This window comes from Penaeus chinensis, chromosome 28, assembly GCF_019202785.1.
Source record: "Penaeus chinensis breed Huanghai No. 1 chromosome 28, ASM1920278v2, whole genome shotgun sequence".
Classification (NCBI taxonomy): domain Eukaryota; kingdom Metazoa; phylum Arthropoda; class Malacostraca; order Decapoda; family Penaeidae; genus Penaeus; species Penaeus chinensis.
Window position 1 is genome coordinate 9,443,920 of NC_061846.1, and position 27,500 is coordinate 9,471,419.

At 37.3% G+C, this 27,500-nt stretch overlaps 1 protein-coding gene across 5 annotated transcripts in view; it reads right to left on the bottom strand.

The window, feature by feature from the left end:
- Positions 1 to 27,500, bottom strand: part of LOC125039953 (vacuolar protein sorting-associated protein 13B-like) — a 40,894-nt gene that overhangs the window by 7,774 nt on the left and 5,620 nt on the right. For 2 of the 5 annotated variants that reach the window (XM_047634349.1, XM_047634350.1), the window contains 32 exons: positions 27,052 to 27,155; positions 26,587 to 26,851; positions 25,634 to 25,800; positions 25,317 to 25,517; positions 24,837 to 25,020; positions 23,501 to 23,618; positions 23,021 to 23,163; positions 20,475 to 20,633; positions 18,892 to 19,067; positions 18,410 to 18,604; positions 17,385 to 17,535; positions 16,959 to 17,093; positions 15,620 to 16,465; positions 15,281 to 15,420; positions 14,965 to 15,117; positions 12,237 to 12,468; positions 11,178 to 11,424; positions 10,716 to 10,970; positions 10,071 to 10,552; positions 9,798 to 9,960; positions 9,435 to 9,620; positions 8,906 to 9,158; positions 8,454 to 8,629; positions 6,688 to 6,884; positions 6,360 to 6,500; positions 4,207 to 6,092; positions 3,553 to 4,059; positions 3,305 to 3,442; positions 2,457 to 2,606; positions 1,510 to 2,335; positions 1,120 to 1,311; positions 1 to 652 (listed from right to left, as the gene is read on the bottom strand). The exon at positions 1 to 652 is cut by the window's left edge and continues 740 nt beyond it. In XM_047634349.1, coding sequence (XP_047490305.1) covers positions 1 to 652; positions 1,120 to 1,311; positions 1,510 to 2,335; positions 2,457 to 2,606; positions 3,305 to 3,442; positions 3,553 to 4,059; positions 4,207 to 6,092; positions 6,360 to 6,500; positions 6,688 to 6,884; positions 8,454 to 8,629; positions 8,906 to 9,158; positions 9,435 to 9,620; positions 9,798 to 9,960; positions 10,071 to 10,552; positions 10,716 to 10,970; positions 11,178 to 11,424; positions 12,237 to 12,468; positions 14,965 to 15,117; positions 15,281 to 15,420; positions 15,620 to 16,465; positions 16,959 to 17,093; positions 17,385 to 17,535; positions 18,410 to 18,604; positions 18,892 to 19,067; positions 20,475 to 20,633; positions 23,021 to 23,163; positions 23,501 to 23,618; positions 24,837 to 25,020; positions 25,317 to 25,517; positions 25,634 to 25,800; positions 26,587 to 26,851; positions 27,052 to 27,155 — 9,820 coding nt within the window. The remainder of the gene's footprint in view (positions 653 to 1,119; positions 1,312 to 1,509; positions 2,336 to 2,456; positions 2,607 to 3,304; positions 3,443 to 3,552; positions 4,060 to 4,206; positions 6,093 to 6,359; positions 6,501 to 6,687; positions 6,885 to 8,453; positions 8,630 to 8,905; positions 9,159 to 9,434; positions 9,621 to 9,797; positions 9,961 to 10,070; positions 10,553 to 10,715; positions 10,971 to 11,177; positions 11,425 to 12,236; positions 12,469 to 14,964; positions 15,118 to 15,280; positions 15,421 to 15,619; positions 16,466 to 16,958; positions 17,094 to 17,384; positions 17,536 to 18,409; positions 18,605 to 18,891; positions 19,068 to 20,474; positions 20,634 to 23,020; positions 23,164 to 23,500; positions 23,619 to 24,836; positions 25,021 to 25,316; positions 25,518 to 25,633; positions 25,801 to 26,586; positions 26,852 to 27,051; positions 27,156 to 27,500) is intronic. The other 3 variants (XM_047634352.1, XM_047634354.1, XM_047634353.1) reach the window with 3 other exon arrangements.

Sequence of the window (27,500 nt, forward strand, 5' to 3'; positions counted from 1 at the left end):
AAGTCATATTTGCCTACGACAAAGAGCTGATTGTCAATTTGGGCATCGCCAACAAATAGTATGAGCTCAACACGCTCCTTTACAGAGTAGTCCAGGGCACGAAGTTTCTCTGATAAATCAATTTTAGGCCTCAAACTAACAATAAAGTTATCTAATGTGACTCTCATAATCTCTGAGATGTTCTCTTGGTCACTGACATCATCCTTTAGGACCAGCACCACTTGTGTGCACATGAAGGAGCAATACACAACCATAGTTGCTGTATTGTTCTTTTCTTTGAGTGGAGCAACAGTCTCAGAGGAGGGCTTTTTCTCTTCCGTGTTTCCTATTTGGGGTTGCTCATCTGGAGTGGTAGGGATGTCTGGGGAGCTGGCATGGTCCTCTTCAAAGACAAGGCCTTCCTTTTCCTTCACAACCCTGCCCTTGTTTGAGGAAGTGGCCACTCGCCCCTTGGATGGCTCTGCTGCTATGCGGCTCCTGATGTCCCTAGCAGAGACCTCCACTCTGCTGACTGGGTCGATAAACACGTGGACCGTGTGACCCACCTTCTCAATGCGGACTTTCACATCTCCATGACCAGGAATGCTCACAAACTGATCATAATGCTGCTGAATGTCCACTCCCTGACTCCACAAAACCTCCTCTGATTCTGCTGCAAAAATAATAATGAGGAAGATATTAGTGATACTTCTTATAGTGAAGAAAATGATAGTGTGAAAATGAAAAAAAGAATAAAAAGAGAGAAAAAAAAAAAGTGATGAAGATGATAATGATAATAATAATAATTATAATAATGATAACAACAATCATGATGAAGATGATAACAAACAGCAAACTAAATGGAGAAGAAGGAGAAGAAGAGGAAAATCTTTCATTATAATCAGTGGAATTACACGAATATCAAAATAAAAAAACTCAAGTTCAACCTGAATTACTGTCCGGGATAAAACTTATCAAATATCATAACTGGCATAAAAGGAGGGGGTATAATAACTTATGAAAATTATTGGGAAAACACAAAGATAAATTATTCCCTTATGTAAGGTAGATGAGAAAAGTATTAAAGACCCTCTTTCTATGTAAGCAAAGGGGGCAGACTCTCTTTAAATATCAACTCACCATTATTGAGAACATCAGGCTGTGAGAAATGAAGGCGTGGGTATGCAGCATTATTTGACACAACGTTTGGGAACCTCTGAGAGATGTAAGGGAAAGTGTAATGGACGGCTTTGTTGGGGGGAACTGACGGCATTGCTGCAAACATGTCCAATTCCTCTTCCATGATCCCATCTTCTTTGGTTGAACTCTGGCCTGGTGAGGATGAGAAAAATACAGTTTATATGTTATTGGCTACAAAGAAGGTATAATTTGTTTTAGCAAACCAGAGATATTATCTACAACCTTTATAAACAGCACAGCTATAAATATGATCATAATATAGATAAATAAGAGCCAAATGTATCAATTCTGGATAAACAAAGGAAAACTATACAGCTTGATCCTGCTCACCTAATATAAGTAAAGCTTTGGTGTTGTTGTGTATTATCATTTGTGGTGAAGGATCTTCTTGGACCACCATCTTTGTCTGTCCTTGATACTTGTGGGAAGTCACCAAGAAGGACCGATTAAGAATTGCACTCTCTTGGTCATCTGGCAGTGTGAATGTCATTCTCTGGTCTGGGGGATTATCTCTCACCACCACTGGATGTGCCTGATATCCATTCTGACCTATCTGTATGCAGCAAAGTTCCTCATCTGAACTGGAAGCACCAGGATCCTTGAGAATATGCCACATTAGGAGGGGGACTTCTTTCAGCTCAGCCGTAGCTGGTTTTGAGGCTAAGTCCAGAGCTGGCAGAGACACTGGGAGCTGCACCTTGATGTCACCAGCATAGACATACATTGAGCGGATGGTCAGTTCCTCTTGAGTGTTGTTGGTGATGGAGTAAGTGGGAAGGAGGTGTAAAATCTGTATGTTCTCCTCATAACTGGACAATACTGTGATCAAGTATACTTTATCTTGTGTCAAGATGCGCAAGTTAGTAAAACCTTCACGTGGTATCCTTCCTTCAAATTTGAGGCTGTACCACCTGTCTTCTTTGGACAATTGCAATGGCACAGTGTGGTACTGCTGATCATTATCAACTACCCCAATTGTAAAAAGTCCATCTAGCTTGGGAGGAGCAAATACAGCACCAGGGGGCACAAACCAGCAGCTTGTTGACTCGTGTTCACGCAAAGCAATTTCTATGCCTGAGTGGTTAATCATAAGAGCCCAAGGTCTTATATCCACCAAGAGAGTGTTGCACTGAGAATAAATACCAGAGAATCCAACCTGTGGAAAGCATGTGATATTAAAAAAAAGATTATTACCAATTATAAAAGTTATTAAAAATAAAAAAATAAATCTTAATCTATATAAAATTAAAATAAAGAAAATGAGAAAATATGCATACCTGCAAGTCAATTTTAGGCTGATCAGCAAAGAGAACATCCCCCATGAAGTTAGAAGTATCTACATATGGCCAACGTTCTTCTGGGCCATCAAATAAATTCTGAAGATACTGTGATATGTCCACAGGTTCTTGAGAATGGGATAGTCGCATCTGATATATATAAACCAAAGAAATTAGTACAAATAAAATGAAAAGGGAGAATTAATAGCATTCATATAATAATTGTCAATCAACATAATTCAAGGTACCATTCCTCTCTACATGAAATATCATTAGACATTATCTACTATGATTTGCAATCTTAAATATTCAATAAGAGGTGAAAGAAAAGACTTGAATGTCAATAATGCTGTTGATATATCCCAGAAAGGTTGGGGTTCATCAATGTGTGCCACTCCATGCCTGGCATTTCTCTAGCTCATTCCTAAGGTGCTGTGCCAGTCACCAGAAAATGTACTTACAAATGATAAAATGTCACCTGCTATCAATTAACTTTTTGCCACAACTTCATAGGTAATCACCTAATTTTAGGTTGTAGTCTTGTAAAGATAATTAAAAAATTAATTTACATTTCAAGCCATTCTTACTATTCAGTTTGAAAAACAAGTTCATTTGCAGCAGCAGAGTCTTTTCCATGTTAACTAGGGATTAACCGAGATACTGGTACTTTTGCCCAAAAGTTTATGCTACATCCCATGCATCCAAAACATGGATGCATGGCAAGTGCAATGATTTGCATCAGTATAGGTAAGATGAAGGTAGAAACTGGAGGAAAATGTTCTAGTTTGACAGGAACTTCAGCCACCATATCACGTCAGTGTCCAGGAATATCCTGGCACTTCACCTACCTGGTCAGCCATGGCTCTTGAAAGGGGAATGGGTGGACTAGAAACCTCTAACTCTGGGTTGAGTTGGAATGTCAGCTGATGTGTGATGCCACCATCGCACTGTAGAGTATGTGTTTTTCCACGGCCCTTCACCACAACCTGGAATTAAGTGAATGATACTCTCTTTTAGATAAGTGCTTTGGAAAAAAGAAAGCATGCTATAAGTTTTATGGGGTTTAATCCTATACAAGGACATTTCCTATCTTTACCTGATGTGAAGTGTGATTGCTTGGGGTGTTGACATGGAGAATCAGAGGCCGAGGAAGATGGGATCTGACCATGTACTGTGGGCTGAACACCACCAGGAGCCTCCACACAGAGCCTACTCTCTGCCTCAGCACACGACACCATGAAATGAGGCTCTCTCCCTTCATCTTCAAGGGAATCTTCACCAGGAGGGAGTCCTTTGTCCGCTCATATGACAAAGGAATCTCCCCTGACCATATAGTCTGGTTTCCCATCAGTCGAACTCGTATTCCATGGGCTTCACCAATGTAAGATGGGGCTACAAACTTGCTTTGAAGCATGTGTGTGGCTGCATGCTTGGGTGAATCCTTTTCCTTGCCTGGCTCAATTATTCTGAATTCTAAATGTTCATTGAGGCAGTTGGCTATAGAAAGCAGTCCTGAGAATGTGACAAGCTTCTGTGTTGGTGACAAGTTCTCTAGGGCTACCAGGAAGTGAATGTGGTAATTTTCATGGTGAATTGTGCGTACCTGAAACAAAATCCACGTTTAATATTGCCAAATTAAGCTTGTTGTTTTTCTGTGAATGCTGCTATATTTATTTTATGTACAGAATCATTCCCAATGAAAAAATATATATACATTTTTACCATTTCTAATAAGTAGTAGTACACTTACCTGATATCCTTCTGTGTCCAGCATGAATGGGTCACACCATTTCCACTTGCCTCCCTCCACACACACATGCAGTAATGGTGGATATTTGTGACTCCTCCAGGAATAAAGGTGGATTCCTCTGGAGCCAAGGAGTATATTCTCATCTGTCCCTACTTGCCCAAACCTAATAGTCTCCAGTGTATCATTGCATATGAGATAATTGGTCATAAATATCACAGGGGATTTCTTGAGAAGGGCCAAGTTCGGTCCACATGCTACATCTGAAACTGTGGCTGACACTTGCAGCCAACTCTCATAGGCAACATTCAATGTGTGGATAATGGACTGGTTTACATGGATGAACATTGGTTTGACTGTAACTATAGAGTCAATGCAGTTAGGTTTATCTGGTCCCTCAGCATCTTGGGTGACAATACTTGCTTCAATAAATGTTGGTTCCAAAAGACAACTACTGGTTAAGAAGCTGTAGCTAAGCACATCAGTTCGCACAGATCCCCCTACCTGTACATGAGCTGCTGAGGCCCAAGAATATGTGCGCATAAATGCATTCTCTAAGGTAAAGGTAAGGAAGGGCTGTTCTTCAGGAGCTAATCTATCTAAAGTGAAAAATCTAAGCTCTTTGGGTAGTTTATTCCCAGTCAGGGCAAGATGATTGTAGAGAGTTACCTGTGCCTGTCCAACAGACACCACTGCCTGAGTTCTGGGCAATAAGTCCACAGAAAACATAGAATCTACCCTCATGCATGCAGCCAAGGCTCCTGGGGACACTATAATTTTCCCATCGTGTGAATCGCTATCTTCTTCCCTGAAATCTATACACACCCTCCACATAGATGATACTGCAATATGTTGTTTTTCATAGAAACTTGGCAGGTCCAGCTGGCAGAACTTTGACTCTGACAACTGGAACTGGCGATATGTTATGAAAGTGTCACGTAGTGAATCAAAGTACTGAAGGGCGCACAAGACTTGATCTTTATCTTGGGCATCTGCCATTGTGCTGAACTCAGAAGCAGCAACAAATGGAACAGGATAAATGTCAACTCTGGTCAGTGTCCGAGGTTCTGGGTAGCACCAGACCATGGTCCCTGCCATCTTGTCAAACACAACCTGGTAAGGCTTGGGATCCTCAAGTGCTAGACTCACATACTGGAAGATCCCAGCACGTAAGTCATCCTGGTACAGAATGTCGTGCGGATGCTCTTCCTTCTTGGGTGGCTTGACCTGCTTCACCTCTATTATTTCTTCACTCTCACTGTTCATGAATGTTGATATGTGCTGCCATAGGTCCATGAAGCAAAACAAATGTTCTGGGCCCAAGTCCACCATTATGGTTTCTGTATCAATTCTTATTTCTACATAAGGCTGAGTACTCCACTGGAGCCATAGCAGCTTCAGTTCCCCAGATACTGTCCATGGCTTCAGGAAAGTTTGAAGTTTTTGAGAATGATAGATTGATTTCATGTGCAAATCCAGGATATCTGCATTGATGGTGATTTCTGAGATGATGTCCAGTCTTGCATCCTGGGGCTGGGATGCTCTTTTGCGGGTGGTAGAAGTGCGGAACTTTATTCCAGAAATGCTACAATGAAGTTCTGTCTTAGCTTTGTGTGGCTTCATCATTTCACAGTTGACCACAACCTGGTTTGTCACCACTGATATGCTGTCAAAGTTGGACAGGGCCTGACGCAGAATCTCTGGAGAAGAGGCCTCTTGGGAGTCCAAGGAGCTGTCTGGCTTTGGAACTGGTTTTGTGTCAGGTGAGGAGATCACTCCCAGCACTGGAGTGACTTTTGACAAGCTGTTCATAACATGGATCACTTGCTGCCAACGACTCTCACTTAGGTAGAGGCGGACTGGCCTTCCAACTTCAATATTTATGGATGCTGAAATAATTGACATTGATCAAGAACTCTTTTTACAAAGTTTAGGTAAATACTAATATCCTGAGATATTCTAAATTTCTTATCTATTTGTCAGAATTTTTATCAAATACCTCAAATATGAGGTATATTCATTTATCATGACCGGCTGATATATCACATTAAGAAACACATATACTTAAACTTAATATCATATTATATAGTCTGACATCTCTGACTTTAATACTTAGTTCATGGTCCCCTGCAAAGACAAAGAAACTCTTTGCTTACCAGGCTTGTGTAGGAAATCTGTAGCAGAAATAACTAACAGAGCAGGAGGAATGCCAGTTTTGAGATGAGGATCTCCAGGCCGTGTCTCAAGCCATGATGTTGTATAGTCTTCTGCACTTGGCAGTTGTTTGGCTTCCGTGGCTGTAATAGAGTTGCAGAATACACATAAAAACAGTGTCACAAAATCATGACTATTTACACATCATGTTCAATTTATATACCATAAAAACAGAATAGGAAATTTTCAGCATTATCCTACAATATCATGATCACTACAAAATACAGTACAGATATCAATAAACCAATAAATTAACACATATATTCTTACCTTTCACAGAAAACCCTTTTGGAACACTTCGCAGTATGAAGTTGAAGCAAGATATGTCTAGCTTTTGTTTTAGTGGCTGACAAGATAAGAAAGCATGAGGCTGGGACACAACCACATAGAGAAGGGGTCGAATGCGTGGCTGAGTGAGGTTCACTCCCCCCCCTTCACATACTGATCCTTCCTCTGAACCCTCATACCTGCAATTGATATGAAACATAAGAATATAAGCAAAATGAAGTCCTCATATACACATCTGCATTTGTACACTAATTATGTTACCATTAGCTTATATGCTATGGATGATGTGGGATTCGTGTCATGGCTGACTTGGTCGTGGTTCTGGGTGACGTATTGCTCATGTCATGTCTGACTTAGATGTCTCCAGGCAATGGGACACTTATTTCATATCACGTTAATGTGTGCATTACATTTTATGCCGTTTTTTATAAGGAACCCTAATGCTCCCACCACATGCCTTAGGGTACTGCCTGAGGGAGAACAGGATGTGTAATGCTATGATTGGCTAATGTTCTGTATAAAGGGCAAATGTTAGCACATAAATCATTTGCCTGCCATGTGTGGGAGATGCTGCATACTAAAACATGATGTTTTCTTGCTGCTGATGTAAACCTGCAAGTAACCTTCACTCTAGTTTATGAGATCTGTCAACTACTCACATTGTCTCTTGGCACTCTGCCAGAGTGAGTGTCTTGAAGTTTGACACAAATAAAGGCAGTACTAATGCCATGGGGGCAGCAGCCTTGTATATTACCACATACAATTTTGTATTTTGTAAAAATGTGGTATGCAAATGAATGAATTTTAAAAATATTTTATCCTTCATTAACCCCTTCCCGACGGGTCACGCCAATAGGCGTGATAACTAAACGCTCAAAATGTGGCGTGCGGCTGCCAAAGCACTCCGAGGCAGTGATTCTGCTTGATGTACCGAACTCACGCGCTCAAAGTCGGCGCGTTGCCGTGGTTCGCCAGAGCGTAGAGTTTTTTTTTGGGTTTTCGACACCTGTCACCAATGGGTTAAAATCAAATTAAATCTTGTAAGCAGAGTGTAACAGACCTTATTTATAGTAAAGGATTGTAATGTACATAATTAGGCTACTACAGGTTTGACCTATCTACTAAAATGCACATCATGCATCTTTGAATATACAAAAATATTAAAATTATCTTTTGCATACAAGTGATATAAAAAAAACTCATATAACTTTGTTGGTATGGCACAGCAAATGCTATGCACTGGCCTCGTTTGAAAAGTCCTGTAGGCAATGGGTGGGTGGCAAAACAACAATGTCATGCCCATTGTAATAAAAGTCTCATGTATCGTCTTTACACATAGACACCAAGGAGTCAGTTATGTCTTACCTATCTCATATGTTTACCATTTTCCTTCATTTTTTTAAAGTTTCACATCTATTATTTTATTGTCTTTGATGTTATCAATATTTTAATAACAATTTAATAATCATAATATCAATGAGAATGATAACACTGTCAATATTAATAGTATTGGAAAGAAAAACACATTTTCCTGCCAATTCAAGGAATAGCAAAATCAGGATTGGTCACTAGGGCCAACTGATAGATTCCTTGCTCCTGAGCATGCATGGAGCCATCTGTATGTAACAAAACTCACTAAAATCTAAAGGGGACAGTAAATAAACCCACTGACATTGAGTTAAACATGAATGTTTGTACAATACATATGTATATATATATGTCTTATTATCAAAATCTCAAAGACTCACCCATCTTCCACCTCCTTTTCTGATGGCGTTTCCACTCCAGTGTCCCGTGGTAATGGTCTCTGGCGGTTCTGTGGTAACCTCTTGGGTGAGGGCTCGGATTCTGTTGATGCAGCCTCAGCCACTAGCTCACGCTCTCTCTTCTTGGCTCTTTGCTCCAGCTTACTCCGCTGCCAACCCTGAGGAAAGAAGAAGTGCATAAGTTTCATTAAGTCTTGTCTCTCGGATTTCCTTAAACCATTACCTAAAAAGGATGAATGCTTACAATGTCCTTATTGTTAGCAACATCATTCCTCTTATAGCATCATATTTACTGTGAATGTGAAAATTCACTATCACGATCCATATCTATGATAAAAGGCATTCTTATTAAATCTTTTATCAATAAAGTTATTCTTGTCATTAGTAATACAACTGATTGTTGCTACACATTAGTGAAGGTATTTAGATGTTACCTTCACACTCAATTTCTGCCCCTCTTCTAGAATCCCTCTGTCAAAGATGCTGGCCGTAATCTTTCCTCCTGTGACCAGTAGTTCCAATGGCACAAAAGACCAGGAGCCACTGCTTCCTGTGGACTTCAGGCTAGCCATTCCTTTTGAGAGTTCTACTGACGATATGTCACAGTCCACTCCACTGTCCTGGATGTCTAATGGCATCTGTGATGCTTGGCCTTGCCTGCCACTTGCTATCATCTGGGTTATCAATCTGTAAGAGAACTCATTTGAGGGTTTGTGTTTTTTGTAACTTACCTCTTTAAATTTCCCTTTTATGCATTTATTTTGAAAGTTAATTTGAAATCATTAACTTAATGTTTGCATATACAACTTTGCTACATAAGCAAAATATTCATCTAACAATATAATTTACTAACTTCAAATCCTTTACTCTTCTGGATCATCATATACATATAATTCTCTGGGACCATCAAAGAAACTTACAAAACACTGAAATTTCATAAATGCAATCTTATGTGTAACTTACCTTGTGGTATCCTCAACAATATCCTGAAGGAGACAGATCTGTGGCAGACTTATATGGAGGTCAATATCTGAAGTGGCATTTATTTCTAGCGAATGACCTGCAACCAGAGTAGGGGATGATACCCCATCCTCTCCTTCAACCCCTCGATAAACAATGGCTGGAGCTGCTATAATTCTGCTGTCAAATCTGTGTAGAAACTGGAACATTACTCAAAATGCCTGCATTTATGATGAATCTAGTTTACATAAATAAAACTGAACCATGGAATAAATTTTGCAAGAACATTCCACTACTGGAGACATCTTAATGCAACAAGAATTCATCATATGTCAGCTCCTTTACAACACTTTGATATATGCTTGCCTTGCAATGAATGGATGAAGAATAATGTCTGTATCTTTATTATCTTGTGTTGGATCATAATTGTTCCACTCTAGAGCTGGATTCTCCCCCATAACTCGCAACCGTTCACCAGAAGAACTCCTGGGCCGTCCTCCCTTCACACTCACCAAGTCATACCAGGATCCTATTGGGAGAAGAATGGCGCATCACACCATATAGTTATTTCCTTTATAATACAGATTGATAATTATAAATTTCTTCCATTGTTTATACTGTAGTACAAGTCTAACTCACCTGTACTAACACTAAACCCAACAAGGTCAATTTGGTACTGCCGATCCTCAACGTCTGATCCTGGAACACCCAGAATTCTAGCTCTCTCTGCCATGTGGAAGATGTCAGGTCTTATCATGATTCGTGACAAAGGGTTGTCTACTTGAGGGGTGATCACAGTAGAGTCGAGTTGCACCAGGAACATGTTGTGAACTGAGGAATCCTCACTAGAGGTGTCGCGAGCAGGGAGAAATAGGCGGATGCTTTCCGTGTGAAGGTAGATCAGAGGCACTGTATGATTGTTCAAGTTCATACCTAGTGGTTCTTTGGAGATGGTCCTACCTTTCTGGATGAGCTGCTTGGGAACCTGCAGCTGCAGCCAAGGGTCATACACTGAAGCAAAAATATGCAAGGAAGCAGGGAAACAGACACAGTCAAATGGCTGAACACGTACGTCTACTTCACTTAAATAGTGGTCTGCATTTCTGTCACTTGGCAGTGCCCTGAAAAATTAAAGAAGACATGCTCAATGTTTTGCCCTAAAAAAAAAGTATAACCAAATTTACTCTTATAAAGTATCTAGTTAAAAAAAAATCCTTATTATGCAATATACATTATAAATCATGCATCAAAACTTGCATTAAGCTATTTATAATCATGCCTTACCTATCTTCATTTAAATGCTTCTTGATCAATGAGTTCCAACATGACTGTATATTCTTGCATAGGGCTGTTGTGACAGTGAGTGAAACAAATCCATGCTGTTTGGGCTGCTCTGCTGGTATGTTGTTGGTCCTGCCACAGTGATAGTGTGGGTCTACCGTGCCATTTCGAGGGTTGATAACTTTGAGGTCATGAGTCAGCTGGTCCCCACAGGTCATGACAACACCTTCATGTTCACCAGCTACCCATGAATTATTCCTAAGGTATATAAAAATAATTCTCAGTGTCTTTTAGAAAGAATGTGAATTACAATGTTTTACATTTTGAGCTAAAACAACACAAGCAGTGGTATACAGAAATACTGTCCTAAAATCAACTGCAAAAAGCAATATAATGTCTATTAAGTGTAAACTTTAACAAAGTAAAATGCATTCATTATGTCTCACAAAACCGAATGATGCCAACCTTCTTGTGAAGTGGAGAATACTGACAGATGTAACCTTAACTTTGACCTTAGAATACACTTTATGAAGGTCTAAGGCTGTTGTCAGGTCCTCCAACTCTGCCCGAAGCTTCCTTTGCTCAGGTCCATTGTTTGCATAGAGTGAGGCTGACACTCTTGCCACTGTCCACTGCACCCACACAGTGACTATGGGACCTGTGTTTGTTTGCACCTCGGCTTCACTAACCACTTGGACTGGAAGTATCAAATCTATAATTAAGTAGTGAATTAATTTTAACATTGGGGTGAACAATACAAATATTGCAAACTACAATATGGATAATAAAGGTAACCTAAAGCCAACAAGCATGGCATATATGTACATGGCATGCCCACTGTGAGTTTACTGTATTAATTATTTTTACACATAGATGGCTACACTTGTACTAAGTCACCAATGAGCCAGTAGCGAGTACTACCTGTCTCGCCTGTTTACCCTTTTCCTTGATTTTCAAAAATATTGTACGTTATCTTATATGGCTGTTACTAATGTCAATAACATTATAGTAATTATAATGTCTATAATAAAAATAACACCATCGATATTCACAGCATTTGTAAAAAAAAAAAATTTCCTGCAAATTCAAGGAAAGGTGAATTCAAGTAAGGTCACAAGGTCTACTAATTGACTCCTTTGTGGCTAAACACTTGCAGAGCCATCTATGTGCTAAGACATTTAACAAAAATTTCTAAAATGGGCAAGCATTTTCCTGACATTAAATTAATACAATGTCTTAAATATAAGGATTGTTAACCCAATGGCAACGGGTCACGGCTATCGCCGTCATAACAATACGCCCGATTTGAGGCGTGCGGCTGTCCGCAGTGGCGCCGCGCCAAAACGCCCCGAGGCAATGATTCGGCTTGATGTACCGAATTCACGCGCTCAGAGTCGGCGCGCTGCCGCCGTTCGCCAGAGCGTAGAGTTTTTTTTAATTTTCTATACCCGACGCCATTAGGTTAAAAGAGAGAAAAAAAAAAAAGAGAAAAAAAAATAAAGACAAGACAAGACACCTTCATACCTCTTTCTTCCTCAACCTCCTCCACTTCAGTCACCATCAGAGTGTTAGGGTCAGAGCTACTGTGGTGAAGCTGTTTTGGGGGCGACTGCTGCGTAAGGTTAGACTGCTGTATGGATGGCTGCTGTATGGCTGATGTCGGTGTTGACTGCTGGTGAGGTGGGTGAGTGGTGGGCACAGAGGAGGCTTCCATCACAGGAGGGGGAGGGGCCGGCGTTGATGATGTGGAAGAAGTCTGGGGAACATTAAAACACATCAGAAAATATGATAAATGATTAATGGTCAATGGTCACACTCGTTGCATATGGGCGGGGAACCCATAGATAGGCATGCTGAGTGTCTGGTCAGGCACAGGGGGGGATTGGTCATGCTATAGTGTTCCCAATAGAGAACCATAGTCCCTGAAAAGACCACAGTGTCTACAGTAACCTCCTGAATGAACAAAGCATCGAATATAGTTCTGAATTATATCAATATCATTGTATGTTAATTGAAAATTTAAAAAAAGAAAACACTAAATTTTTTGAAAAGCCATTCCACCCTCCTTATTAATTATCATACATCATACAACTATGCTACCTACCCAGATAGTGCATGATTCAACATAAATAGAAAATCTGACAATAAACTTTCCAATAATAAATTGTGTAATCAATAATGTATAAGAGATATAATTATGGAATGATAAACACTAAAGTTGAGAGGAAGTTGCTTAACTGTCAATAATGACAACGCCTTGCCAGCTGTAAAATTACAGCCCATGGAAAGCAAAGTTTCTTGTTGATTTCATCCATTATTGTTATTCTAACTTTCTGTAATCATGATATTTGTGGCTGCTGCTCCATAATTGTTCTTTGGCTCTCGCTTAAACAACCAGGACATAAATAATTTCCACAGTGAGCTCTATGTCTTGAGCATGTTGGAGTGAGTGTTTGTATTTGTTAATCAAATAAACAGTTGTCTAGACAATCTTTAATATTTTAGTGAGGCACCATTGTAATATATATTACTTATTTCTTGAGTGTAATTATACCTAATGTGACATAATAATGACCATTTCGATGATCAAGTAATAAGTTGCCTAGTAATCATACTAGTTTCTGTTCTGGCATAATCTTTCCTCCTGCCGTTGGGGTGAATCACCAACACAGCTGTTCTCCCTTGGTGTCGCATTATGCTGGGACCCTCATAGACAGGGAAGTATCCTGCTCTGTAAGGGGATCCCCAGGCAGACAAGACTAATGTGACTGCCCCTTTAGAAAGTATTCTGTTTTGATCTTTATAAAACATATGTTACAAAATTTGGTAAAGTAGGAGAGAAAAAAGAGGAAGTGGAGTAAGTGGAATAAACACTATATGCATGAAACAAAACATAAGGAGGATGTAAATGAATTCCATAATCAATTCTAGCTTTCACAAAAATAAACAAAAAACCATACTGTCAACAGAAATGATCAAAGTCTACTTGCAGAAAATGCTACAATTCATTAATTTCTTATCAAAATCACTAAGAAATATAATTATTATATTTTTCATAGCATAAGAATATTTTTTCCAAAGAAAATGGTCTACATATCAAAAGTTTCCATTTATTGGACACTTAAAGAGTACTGTACTGGCTACATGTACAATCCACTGTATTTCTTTGTGAATTTTATTGTATATACACATAGCTCCACAAGTGCTCAGCCACCAAGAAGTCAATTAGTAGGTCCTAAATGACTTTACCTGATTTCCTTATTCCTTGAATATTTCATACTTTTTTTTTAATGCTATTAATATCAATACAGTTATTATCATGATTGCCATTGTGATGGTATGGCAATAAAAACAAGAAACTTTCCAAAAATCAAGGAAAAGGGTAAACATGTGAGATGGGTATGACTTGTTACTGACTGCTTGGCAACTAAGCACTTGTGGAGCCATCTATGTGTATTTGCAATTAATAAACTGAAATCACAGTGGGCATGGCATGTATATCCTGCCATCCCAGCAAGAAGAATTAATGCATATTTCACATTTTGTCTAGCTAAAGTAAGAGTAATTTCGAGCACAGATCAGGGGACCTTGTGGGAATTTAATATGGGGGGGGGGATTTTTTTTCAAAGCTAGCAATAGTGGTGATACTATTAATTATTACAGACATTGTAATAATTATAATGTAATTAACATTACTAATAGCAACATAAAGTAAAATAATACATTTCCAAATTTCAAGGAAATCAGTAAAGAGACAAATTAGATAGTAACAGCAACTGATTCCTTCATGACAAAGTACTTGTAGAGCCATCTATGTGTACAGAGTATTAATAAAGGAAACTCATATTGGCATCAGGTGGCATCAAGTTAACAACATAGCAAGTACTAGCCCTTTTATATAATATCCCTATGTTGAGAATAATCAAAACACTGTAATGCTGCCCCTCATAAATCTTGTCTGTTTTGCTTTACTATTGTCCTCATATTGTGGAATACTTGCATCAAATGGACCACCTTGTCAAAGAAAAAAACAATATAGCCACATTATGATAAATCAGCAAGATATGGATGACAAATGTTTGTTAAGGAATAATAAATGATTGGGATGATTTTTTTCATATAGATAAAAAAATATATATTTTCCCTGGAAGATGTATTCTTCTAACATCTGCTTATTCTGTCATTTCATAACTATATTTCATCACCTGTATATTCATGAAAATATTATAACCACATGAGTAAGATAACCCACCTCTTCCTGCAATGTATCCATGAATAGTGAGGCAAGGCTTAGCAGGTTCTCTACTATTGTGACATGCCCTACAACCTGGCAGCGGCTTCCATAAAAATCCAGGGGGGACATGTCAGTGTGTATGACAAGACCAAGCTGGTTGAGAGATGGTCCCTGGAGGGTGCAAATAAATAAAAGGAAAGCTAAACAAATCATTTTTTCTTCTTTTTTTGTTGTCCTCATTGTATGTGAAGGTTTGTTTATGGAGATTATGGTATTTCATGAAAACAATGACACCGTACTGTTTGCACACACAAAAAAAATCATTATCTCATACCTGATACACAGTAGAAATGGCAAGTGTTGCAGTTGTATTAACAGGTTTCAGAACTTGCAGCTTCACATGTTGGCCAGATCCCTGAAGACTGTACACACTGAAGCCAGCAAGACTTAGAGACCAAGGTAATTTGTCTCGCCCTTAGAGAAGAGGGAATAAAATTGAGAATACCATTTGACATTGTTCTTATAAGCTTATTGCTGCTGTAACCTGGCAACTTGCAAGCAAGTGAATGATAAAATTTGATCTGTGAATTTGAAACACTAACTAAGCAATGACTTATAATACATAGTGTCCAATGAAATGTGTAAGCCCAAATAACTCTTCCAGATCTCTCACCTGTTGCCCATATTTCTGATGGCAGTATAACAGGTACATCATGTACATTGTGCAGGAGACTTTGCTTCTGAGCAGCATTGTGAAGGACCAGGTGAGGGAGGCATAGCACCACAGTATCTCCAAGCATCCCTCTCTCACTACGGGTTAAATATGTGCGATGGACAGCATTGACTAGACCAGACTCTGAAGCAATATTCAGAGGAGAAGAAGACAGAAACAATGTTGCAGTGTCCAAATCTACATGAATGAGGAGTCTACTGAGAATTGGGTACCACTCCACAAACTTCTCCTTCCATGACTTCTGAACATTTTGAACTTGAGATTCTTGGGGCACAAAGAGCTTGCTTCCTGTTTTTGCTTCAGAAAGTGTGGCATTGGAGGATTCTACCTTGGTGGCCTCTGATTCTGTTTCTGAGGGCTTCCTCTGTGGCTTCACAATCTCCCGCACTTCTGAGATTTTTTTAAGGAACACCATCTCCATCAAAACATCGGATTCAATCTTCTTGGGAGAGTATTTCAGCCATTGTATCAGAAGGGGATCAAACAGAAAAGCTACCTTCTTCATGCCCACTGTCAGGATACTTGGTACACTCTCATTACAGTTATCCTTGGGAAACTGGAGGGCAACTTTCAACAATTTATCAGTCACAGACACAGTCTCGGGTAGCAGGACCTCCAGGCCTGTCTTATCTTCAGGACCAGACAGAAGAAGACACAAGAAGTCACCTTGCATCTTCTTCAAGCCCATGTTGATTCCTCCAACCGTTCCCATGAAGCCACACAATGATGGGGTATCACATGACTTAGCCTCAATATGATGGACCTTCACAGTAAGAACATGCATTTCTGGAAATGAAATTAAAGACAGTTAGGTCAAAGGAATTTCTTTTAATTTTTAGTTGTTTTTTTATTCTAACTTTCTGACAAGTCCCCTAAGTTATGCATTCAGTTAATTTAGCAGTTGCTAAGCTTGAACCAATGATGCCAAGAACATCTGCATAAATGCACTGTCTATAATGGTTCTCTTTTGTTATTTTTTTACACAAAATAGGCCCCACAAGTGTTTAGTTACCAAGGCCTAACAGGTTATTACTTAAAAATGCTAAAATTATTATAATTATTACTAGCATCAAAGAATGCGGTAAATATATGAAGTTATGTAGATCTTGTAAATGCCTCCTTGATAACTAAGCACTTGTGGAGCCATCTATGTGTTCTAGGTGTTGAAGGCTTAATACATCTTAAACTCAAACTTCTAACATATGTTGATAATGATAATGCATTAGTAAATGACAATTCTTTACATTTTCATAATAAATTACAGCTTTCAACAACTTACTCTTGGTTGCAAGAGCATCATCCACCAGAGAATCCTGATGAAGAACCTCAGGCTGTGGATCAATGTCATACCACGACATCAGAAGGTGATACAGCAGTAGCAACTGGGGTGCACTGCTCTCCACACATAAGGAATCTTGAATGGGAAATGCAAGTTTTACTATATGGAAGAAACTGGAAGACATCAGCATGCTGTATTTTGTATAACACAAATATCTACATAATAACATTACTGCTGCTATATCTAAGGTGAAATATACAGACCATAAGACTCACCGATATACTGTAAAGGATATAACCATATAAACGAGTCTCTTGAAACATAAAAAAAGAAAGAAAAATTGGAGAGAGAGAGAAAAAAAAACATAAAATAAACAATGAAATAATCATAACAGCAACTTCTGTATGTCAGTATCAATCAAAATACCTGCTTGAAAGAAGTACTCATCCCTGGGCTGGTGTGGAGAAGACCAGTATGAGGGTAGGAGGAGGCTTTTGCAGTAGAGGGAGGGTGAGAAACCCTGGAGCAATGGCACCACGTTGGTCTGGTACTGGACACCAAGGCAGAGGTTGTGGGCCTGTGAAACATTGCTGATTGGTCAAATATTCTTCAACACGTATCATACTACAATTTTTTTTTTAAATGCTCTTTTGCCCATTCACAGAAAAGTCTAAACTAATGTAACATTATCAGTTCAGAATGGCCTGAAATGAACTCTGGCAATTGGTATCTTTACTTGAACCCTTTGGCCACAATTAGTTGATGATATGGTGCACGGTGCAATAAGTGTGCATATCGTCAATGAAATGTCTCCTTTACCTACAATCAGTTTGAAGTTTACATGCCAGATCTTCCTCTTTTGACTACTCTTGATATTCACAATGAAAACAAAATTACTTTGTCAGCCTCTGGGCTTCTCAGTTTTACTTATCATTCACATAACTCTTCCCCAATGAAGAGAGTGACAAAGAAGATATGGATAACAATCTAGACCAATTTGAAAAGGGTAGTGCCAGTGATGTGTATGAAGGTGATGAAAATAACAGTATTGATGTGGGAAAGCCATGTGCAGACAATGCACCACTGCCACCAAGGACAACTGTGAGTACAAGAAATGGGGTATTCATATATAGATATATAGATATTCAGATATACATCTACTTCTAAATCTTTATATACATATATCTGTATATGCATACATTAAAAAAAATAATAATAAATAAAAAAATATATAAATAAGATAATACTAATATATTTGTGTGTGTGTGTGTGTGTATGTGTGTGTGTGTGTGTGTGTGTGTGTGTGTGTGTGTGTGTGTGTGTGTGTGCGTGTGCGTGTGCGTGTGCGTGTGCGTGTGCGTGTGCGTGTGCGTGTGCGTGCGAGCATGTGTGTACAGGCTAAAAAGATTAATCCCAAAACAAACGTAAAACAAGCTTCAGAAGATGCTTACAGTGAATGACAAGTGAGAGTGGCAGTTATGCAGCATGGTTGGAGAAGGAGGTCTCAACATACAGGCTGCTGACACCAGTCTCTTTGGGTACATGGGCTTTGTCCATTCTATATCCAAGCGGGACAGCTTTACCCGCAGGCTGGGTACAGGCAGGACTCGAGCCATACAAAGCTCAGCACTGGCTTTCTGGTTTTTCTGTTGAGGAGGGAAAGAAACCAAATCACACATCTCCTATAAATATTTGCTCAGTCTTTGCTTTCATAAGAGAAAATTACATTTTACATAAGGCCACATACGCTGGAAGATATGCTAAGTTTGTTTATCTTATTGTTGTGAGTAAGCTCTGACCTATATCTCATTATCCAGTGGTAGCATTTCCTAAATCTGTATAAAAAAAAAAAATCATGCAAATCATCTACTACAAGAAAATATGTCAGTATCAATCTCATAATCGTCTCTTATCAAACATACTATATTCCCACCTTTCTACGTTTTGCATTCAAGATAGTTTTCATGTTGATCTGCACATGCTGAGCTGCATGTAGCACTAGAGTTGGCTCCATTATGGTCACAACATATGAGCGAATGGGTGTGTTGGCCTCGAGCGCTGCCACCTCTTCCTCTGAGGGACCCGTTAGGTCAGCTGGAGGCTCATCTGCTGTGAGAAGTTTTAGCGTTAGGGAGATGTTAGTGGAGATACTGAAGCTGAGAGAGCAAGGGATGACAAATGGCCATAATGTGCATAGCAAATCAAGAGTGCAGAAGCATGACGAAAGTGTAATATGGCAGTGATCAACATTTTCTGGTGGGATTAACCTAACTAGTTAATTTAACATGATGACACTAGGGAGGGCATGTATGTACATGTCATGCCCACTGTGAGTTTAGTCTATTAATTGCCCTTAAACATAGATGGCTCCACAAGTACTAAGTAATCAATGTGCCAATTACTAGTACTACCTATCTCACCTATTTACTATTTACCCTTTGTTTTGATTATCAGAAATATTTTCTAGTATCTTATATTGCTAGTAGGAATGTCATTAACATTATAATAATTATAACATCTATGAGAATAACAATAACAGCAGTGATATTGATAACATTATATATAAAAAAAAAAAGCTTCTGACTTGTTTGTGGCTAAGCACTTGTGGAGCCATCTATGTGCAGAAACATTTCACAAAATAATACTTCAGTGAACACTACATTTTCCTGGTGACATGATAAATAAGCAAAAATCATTATAAACAACATAAGTTTCTTAGAAGCTGAAGTACATCCTCTAATAAGCTTATATTGTGTATAGTTTTTCCTGAAAGAAAAGAGGAAACAACTTTTTGACAAAATAACTGGATAACCAAATAATTTTCTGATGTTTTGACAGACCAGAGAACAGTGATGGAAGCAATTATCACAAGCCACAAATTTTGCACAGTAACTCCATAAAAATAATTACAGTGTGTTGCTTGATGCACATGCAAGTTGCATACAATAACAAAAGCAAAGTCCCATCTATGTAAAATAAAAAATATTTATGCTTCAGTTTCAGCAATTATATCTGAAGAAAGGGAGTAAGAGGAAATAATAATAATAATAGTAAAAGTAATAACTATAATAATAATAATAAAAAAAAAATGAATATAATAAATTTAATTAAAAATAATAATAATAAATTTAATTAAAAATAATAACAATAAATTTAATTAAAAATAATAATAATAAATTTAATTAAAAATAATAATAATAACAATAATAATAATAATAATAATAATAATAATAATACATTTTATTAATAAAAATAATAATAATAATTATAATAATACTAATAACAATAATAAATGTAATTATCAATAATAATAATAATAATAATAATAATAATAATAACAATGATAAGAAAAACAAAAAAGGATAATCAAATTTGAGAAAACTCATCCAAATGCTAAGCAACTTCCCAACTGCACACTGACACACAGAGAACACAAGAAAACACAAGAGCCCACAAAAAAAAAAAAAAAAAAGCAAAATGCTCAGCACTGCTTTCTGCTTTTGTCTCAAGACTTACAAGTTTTAGTCATGGGCACAATTTTCCCTTTCACTTGCATCAGTTCTGTAATCATATCTAAGTTTTGAACATTGGATTTTTGTGACTCAATGTCTTTGTCCGGGCGAGTGCTGTCGCCCCTTATCGGTGCGAATGGGTTCCTCATTGACTGGAGCACCTCTGAAAATGCAAGTCTTTTCAATGCCAAATACAAAAAAAGAAAAAAAAAAAAAAAGAAAAAAAAGAAAGAAAGAAAAGAAAAAAAACTGCTTGTGAAGATCTCCCTGTGAAGTCATGAGTGAAAAAAAGGGGAATAAAAATATAAATCTAGAAAAATGCTTAGATAATTTCCTTGCTCTGGGTCTCTTTTAGTATGGATTATAATAAAAAAAAGCTACAACATAGATGCCACACAAGACTAACATGAAATTAATAAGGGAAGCACCTTTTTAGAACTCCAAGAGGATACAGTAATGCAACAACCCCGATGCCTCAAATAAAGAAAACAGCATAACCTGCCAGGAACCAAAATAATAAGCAATAAATGCTAAGTAATTTTCAAAGATTTACTAGTCCTGTTAGTCACTAGTGAGAAGTGGTTGTTACACTTGAGGGAATTTAGTGGAGACAGCTCATAGGATTAAAGCTTCTCATATGATGGAAAATAACTATATAAAAAAAAAGAGACTAGGAGGCCTCTCATTTTTTCAGTGGCAATATTTTTTTTTTTCCCAAAAAATTCTAATACACTGGTAATAATACCAACATAATTATCAGTTATAGTTTTCAATAACATCCCTAAAATCCTTTTCTAAATTTACTTTTGATTAAGGCTAATGCTCATCGTTAAGGGGAAAAAAAAAAAAAAAAAAATCCTTGAAGGATGTGGCTAAACAAGGTCAAGATCTAAAACCATTAAACTACTGACTTTTATGCAAGATTAATAAAAAAATATGAAGCAAAATAACAATAAAGGAAATATCAATGATCACCAAGCTTCTACAGTTACCCAATTTTTGCCACCATATAAAAATACCTCTCACATATCATGCACATCAGCCATGCTAAATAAGAACAAAAAATTAAAACATGACTAATGCACATAGCCTAAAGATAGCAGCAATGTCCTCTCTTTCTACCTCTAGTGTAAACTCGGCCCAAGAAACTCTTCGTTGTCTTTATTTGCGGCAAGGGCTTCATGTGGACCCTAAACCAAGGGATATAGCCCACAGCTGGACCTGGAAAATGCAAATGATGCCACTAAGGACCCTAAAAGGTCATCGTGGCATCAATCCTTTCCGATTTTGGAGCTCAAGTTGCTAGACCTGTGTTAGTTATGGCTGGGGATAGAGATGTGATAGGGGGGAAAAAATGTTGGACCATTTTTATAATCTTTTATAAACCTTGAAAGGATACCTATGTATACAGAAAAAAAATCATAAATTTAGTTCTGTTAATGAAACAGAACATCATTCACACATTTATATGTTTAAGATTCAATTCATATTCAATTAAATCAGTGAAACCTTTTCATATTCATTTTACATGCCAGTAAGCTTCTACAAAGCAGAGCATAAATGAACATATAATCCCAGAACAAACAATTTGCTCAAACCACCTGAATCCCAGAGTATAATCCCATTGAATGACTTGTGACACTATTACAGACAAAGCAATGATGAAAAGAAAGGCTTTAAATCATCTAATTCTTGATTGTTAATTTCACAATTTCTGTTGCCAGAGATGCTAACCCCTTCTGCATATCTGAGCCAAAGAACTAAAGCAATCGCACTCATACTAAAAGGAAATTATATATATATATATATATATATATATATATATATATATATATATATATATATATATATATACATATATATATATATATATATATATATATATATATATATATGCAGAAAAAAGGTACTATAGAATATAATTTGAAAGAATACTTCAGGTTTTCTGTCATAAATTATAATGCATAAAATGTCTAGATGACTGCCATAAACTATATCTGCACGATAAATGCTGAAGTCATATACTAAACTGATCTACGTACAAAACTTCTTAACAATCAAATTGTTTCTCAATCATTTACCTCTGAAGAAACTCATACTTATTTAAGAAGTAATTAATAACATCACACTTTTCTTGTTTCATTAGCAACACAAAGAAAAAATTCTACATTCACATTTTTTTCTATTACAAAAGCAAGTAAAATATTTTTTGCCAGTTTCAAAAGGGCAACATGCAACATTATTAGGCTGTGTAACACACCATTCTCATCATGCTTAGCTTTTTTCAATCTGTTAGAGTACAGCACAAGTACCAAGTACCTTTGTATAAACGTGGTACTACTTATCAATGTATATAAAAGTGTGAATGAAAAAAAAGAAAAGAAAAGAAAAAATCCATAATGTAAAACATGTACCTGACAATGTTACATCTATACTTCTTGTTTTGTAGAATTTTTCACTTCCATTCATGGGATCTCCTACCTTTGTCTTAATGAATTTAGTGAAAGCTCCCTATCAATATCCTAGGACAATGAGAAGAGACACACTCACTATTGGGTGGACTAGAGTAAGGTGGGTAGTCATGCTGGTTGAGGGCATGGGACACTGCCTGCAGTCTATGGTGGAATCCTGAGGAAGCATTCACCTCCGAGGCACCGAAGGCAATGCGACATATGGCTCGTTCACTTAAATTGCTGGAAGGGGAGGGTTGGATATTGCTAATACAGTACTGCAGCATTCAATGGAGGAGGGGAATTCACAGTCTCTAAGTATCAATACCAATATATTGCACAACTCAGTTCAAACTATTACATTTAACTCTAAATCATCTCCATTCTAAATATGTATGCATGACTACATACAAAGCAAACATAGGCATGTATATAAACACATTTATATATTCAAATTTATATATACTCATTTGTCATTATAGCATGTCAGCTTAACTTTAAATAATAGAATTACAAACAAGTTTACTTTTTATTTTTAGATTCTCAAATCATATAAACACAAGTTGAAAGAATTTCTTACCTGTATTCTAAGTCTGTGCTAATTTCTGATAGCTGCTCGCTGTTTAAATCTGCTGGGAGTTCCATCAGGTAGAAATAGTCCATGGCAAGAGCCCCTGTCCTTGCTAACATATTAGCTTCTGCAATGAATTAAGACCAATGAATAAGACTAGAAAGAAATAGCTTATCTTGCAGTTTTGAATCATGAGTAAAAAAACATAGTATTGTTCAATGACAATAAGATAAAGAAATAGTTAATAGCAAACTTAATGCTGCCGGGGCAAATGCTGTGCTCTTTTTTTTTTTTTTTTTTGTGAAATGTCTCTGCGCATAGATGGCTCTGCTAGTGCTTAATCAGAAATCAGTCAATTAATAGACCTTGTGACCTTACCTGATTTCACCTGTCCTTGAATTGGCAGGAATTTTTTTTTTTACTAATACTATGAATATCAATGGTGTTATTTTTACTATAGACATTATAATTACTATAATGTTATTAATATTAGCAACAGCAAAATAAGATAATGTAAAATATTTTTGTAAATCAAGGAAAAGTGTAAAAGGGCAAGACAGGCAGTACTCTTAATTGGGTCATTAGTGACTTAGTACAAGTGTAGCCATCTATGTGTAAAAACAATTAATAAAGTAAACTTACAGTGGGCATGGCATGTAGGTACATGCCATGCCTGTTGTCACTGGGTTACAGTTTTAAGTGGCCAGTTTCTTAACCCCTTAACGACGGGTCACGTCTATAGACGTCAAAACAAACTGCTCGAAATGTGGCGTGCGGCTGTACGCCGTGGCAGCGCGCCAAAGGGATGCGAGCCGGTGATTCGGCTTGATGTACCAAACTCCCACGCTCAAAGTCGGCGCGTTGCCATTGATCACCAGAGGTCAAGTTTTTTTTTTTAGTTTTCTTCACCCGTAACCAAGAGGTTAAAATTGTGATAGGACTGACCTAATGAATGTTTATACATAGAGAGTGAAATATATGGTTATGTATGTATATATAAGCAGTCAGCTAGACAGACAGATCATGAGAAAGAGGTGCATTTACTTCTTTGTATATGCATGAATATTCATTGGGTCAGGCAATCTGCAATTTTAACAAACATGGTGTAAGTCTTGATTCTATTGTAGATGCTGGTTTACGGAGATAATAGAAGTAGGGACAAAATAGATAAAGGTCACCTATAAAAGGAGTATTTCAAATAACTATACGCTTTCAATATTAATACTATTAAGACAACAATTTCTTGATAGAAAAAACCTTGTCATGGCGGTAAAAGTCACCCTCAGAACAAACACACCATTTCCTCTGCCAAGTCAAATAACAGAATATTCCAAGGTGACATTACCTGTTGTTTCCTTTGAGTGCTTTTCCCAAGAATAAGCATAATCCCAGAGCTCTTGGGACTCCATCAGTGCCTGGGGGTCAAACAAGGATTTGCCAAGGTATTCTTGGCCTTCTTGCCCGATGCTGATGAAGGATGATGCTCCTTTGGCCATGACTGTTTGGCCTTCACCTGAAGATACGTTTCCCTGAGAGTTCCAAAGGTGTAAAAAAAAAAAAAGGAAAATCATTTGGGATACAGATATTTAAGTACCATTACTTTCTAGTTACCAATTTGGAATCATTGTTTTCAATGGGACGATACACTTCTTAAAACTTTATTTCCGGCTTTTATATTACTGACAATTTCAAGGGCTTATTATCATGAGCATAACTTTCCCTGATGATCTTAGAGAGTTATTCAGTATCATAAAACATATGTAATGTAAAACTGTAATGAATCAAAATCATCAGCTAATATAGTCCACAAAGGGAGTCACTTCACCTCTTGTATATCAGCTATTCCACAGATGCACATGCCAACAGGATCCACCGAGAGTGCAGATATGCCCAGCTGCACACTGACTGCCTCCAGACCTCGCACAACAACAGTCATAAAGCTCCCCTGGTGCTCAACCCTCATGAATGGTGTGAATCGCATCTTTGTTGGTCCAAAGTATCCACTATCTTGTACAGATTCTGTCAACTGGAAGTAAGAGGGACAATTCACCTTTCAAAGTTAGATAAATTTAATTTTTGGCAACATCTGGAAGGAAATATCAATCTGCTTGCATACTTGTAAAGGAGGATTAAATTCTCAACCTTGAAAGTCCACGTTGCCATCTCGACATAGAGCCCCATATGCAAGGTTTTGTTGAGCCGGTAATGTTGAGCTGAAATGGTGTTTTCTTCATCTTCCCAATAGACTGGCAGAAGAGCAGATCCCAGTGACCATGCCCAAGACGACCATGAATCCTCTCCTGTAAAGTCTTGCGAAAGATAAAAAAAACTGTAATGACAAACAGCATTATGTAATTTCTAATTGTAAAAAGAAATCTCTTGACTGAAATGAGTATTAACAATATAATAGTGATATATAGAAATCTGTTTTAATCAAACACGTACATGCACTCATTTTATACATGTGCACCAACACAAAACACATGAACATAAATAAATAATAAAACACACACACACTCACTTTACTGTGTACACATATAAAAGTGTGCACATGTGCACCTACACAAAACACACACACACACACACACACACACACACACACACACACACACACACACACACACACACACACTCTTCTCTTCACAACTAAAATGATCCCAAAGTACCTGGAGACCCACCAAAAAGATAAAGCTAAAGATAAAGAAAAAAAGAAAAGAAAAGAAAAGAAAAAAAAAGAAATGAAAAAAAGAAAAGAAAAGAAAAGAAAAAGAAAAAGAAAAGAAAAGAAAAAAAGAAAAGAAAAGAAAAAAAGAGAAAGAAAAAAAAGAAAAAAAGAAAGAAAAAAAAAGAAAAAAAAAGAAAAGAAAAGAAAAGAAAAAAAAGACAAAAAAAGAAAAGAAATGAAAAAAAGAAAAGAAAAGAAAAGAAAAGAAAAAGAAAAGAAAAGAAAAAGAAAGAAAAAAAAGAAAAAAAAAGAAAGAAAAAAAAAAGAAAAGAAAAAAAGAAAAGAAAAGAAAAGAAAAGAAAGAAAGAAAAGAAAAGAAAAGAAAAGAAAAAAAAAAAAAAAAAAAAAACTGATTCAGTAACCCCATTACCTTCTCCATGACCCATGTCCAGGTCATCCCCTCTTGGCTGGCCTTGGGGTTGCTCCAGGTCAGTGGGTGACCCAAGATCTCCATAGTAGAGTGCCAAGGCCAGCTGAAGCAACCTCAGAAACATTGGCAACTGCATATCTGACAAACTGAAGTGCAGTTGTGGGCAAAAAACATCATATCGTGTGCATAGTGGCTGTATAGAGTTGACAGACTCAAACTGGCGGATTATTCTACAAGACAGTGAGCATCTGTACAACAGGGGCTCCTGCAAACAACAGAGAGGGAATAACTGTTATTTATGTGTATTATATCTTTCATGATACACAAAATATCAAAATAGCTTTTAACTATGGTACCACAATATGTAAATGTAAATTGTAAATGTATTCCAATGAGGCACCTAATCATTCTTAGTTTCAGTCATTTGTTATAAGAATATATAAAGTGTGATAATTGTACACAGACCTGGTAGTTTTCAATCTTGCCTGAAGCATTTCTCTTATCTAAGCACACTGTTAAATCAGTAAGAGTTGCAAGATTCCGCAATATGAGGTCTTCGGCTGTCAAATCTGCATTGGGAATAATCAAAGAAGGATATTTACAATGTATTCCGATATATATTGAAGCAATTCAATACAGAATCTGCTGATACTGAAAACTAAGGCAAAGAAGATATGTAAAGGAAAATATATATTCTCACATAAAAAGATAATTTTCCTTTCTCTTAATATCAATATCAATACCTTTATCCCATTCATGATGAGTGAACGGGATAACATTTAATCATATCATAATACAGTTCCCAGCAGCCAGGATGATAGCCTGCAAGTCTTGGAGCAGTTGCATATACTAAAACAACTGTGGCCTTGGCAAAGTTTACCAGAAATTTTCCCCTTATGAATGGGTTAAATAAT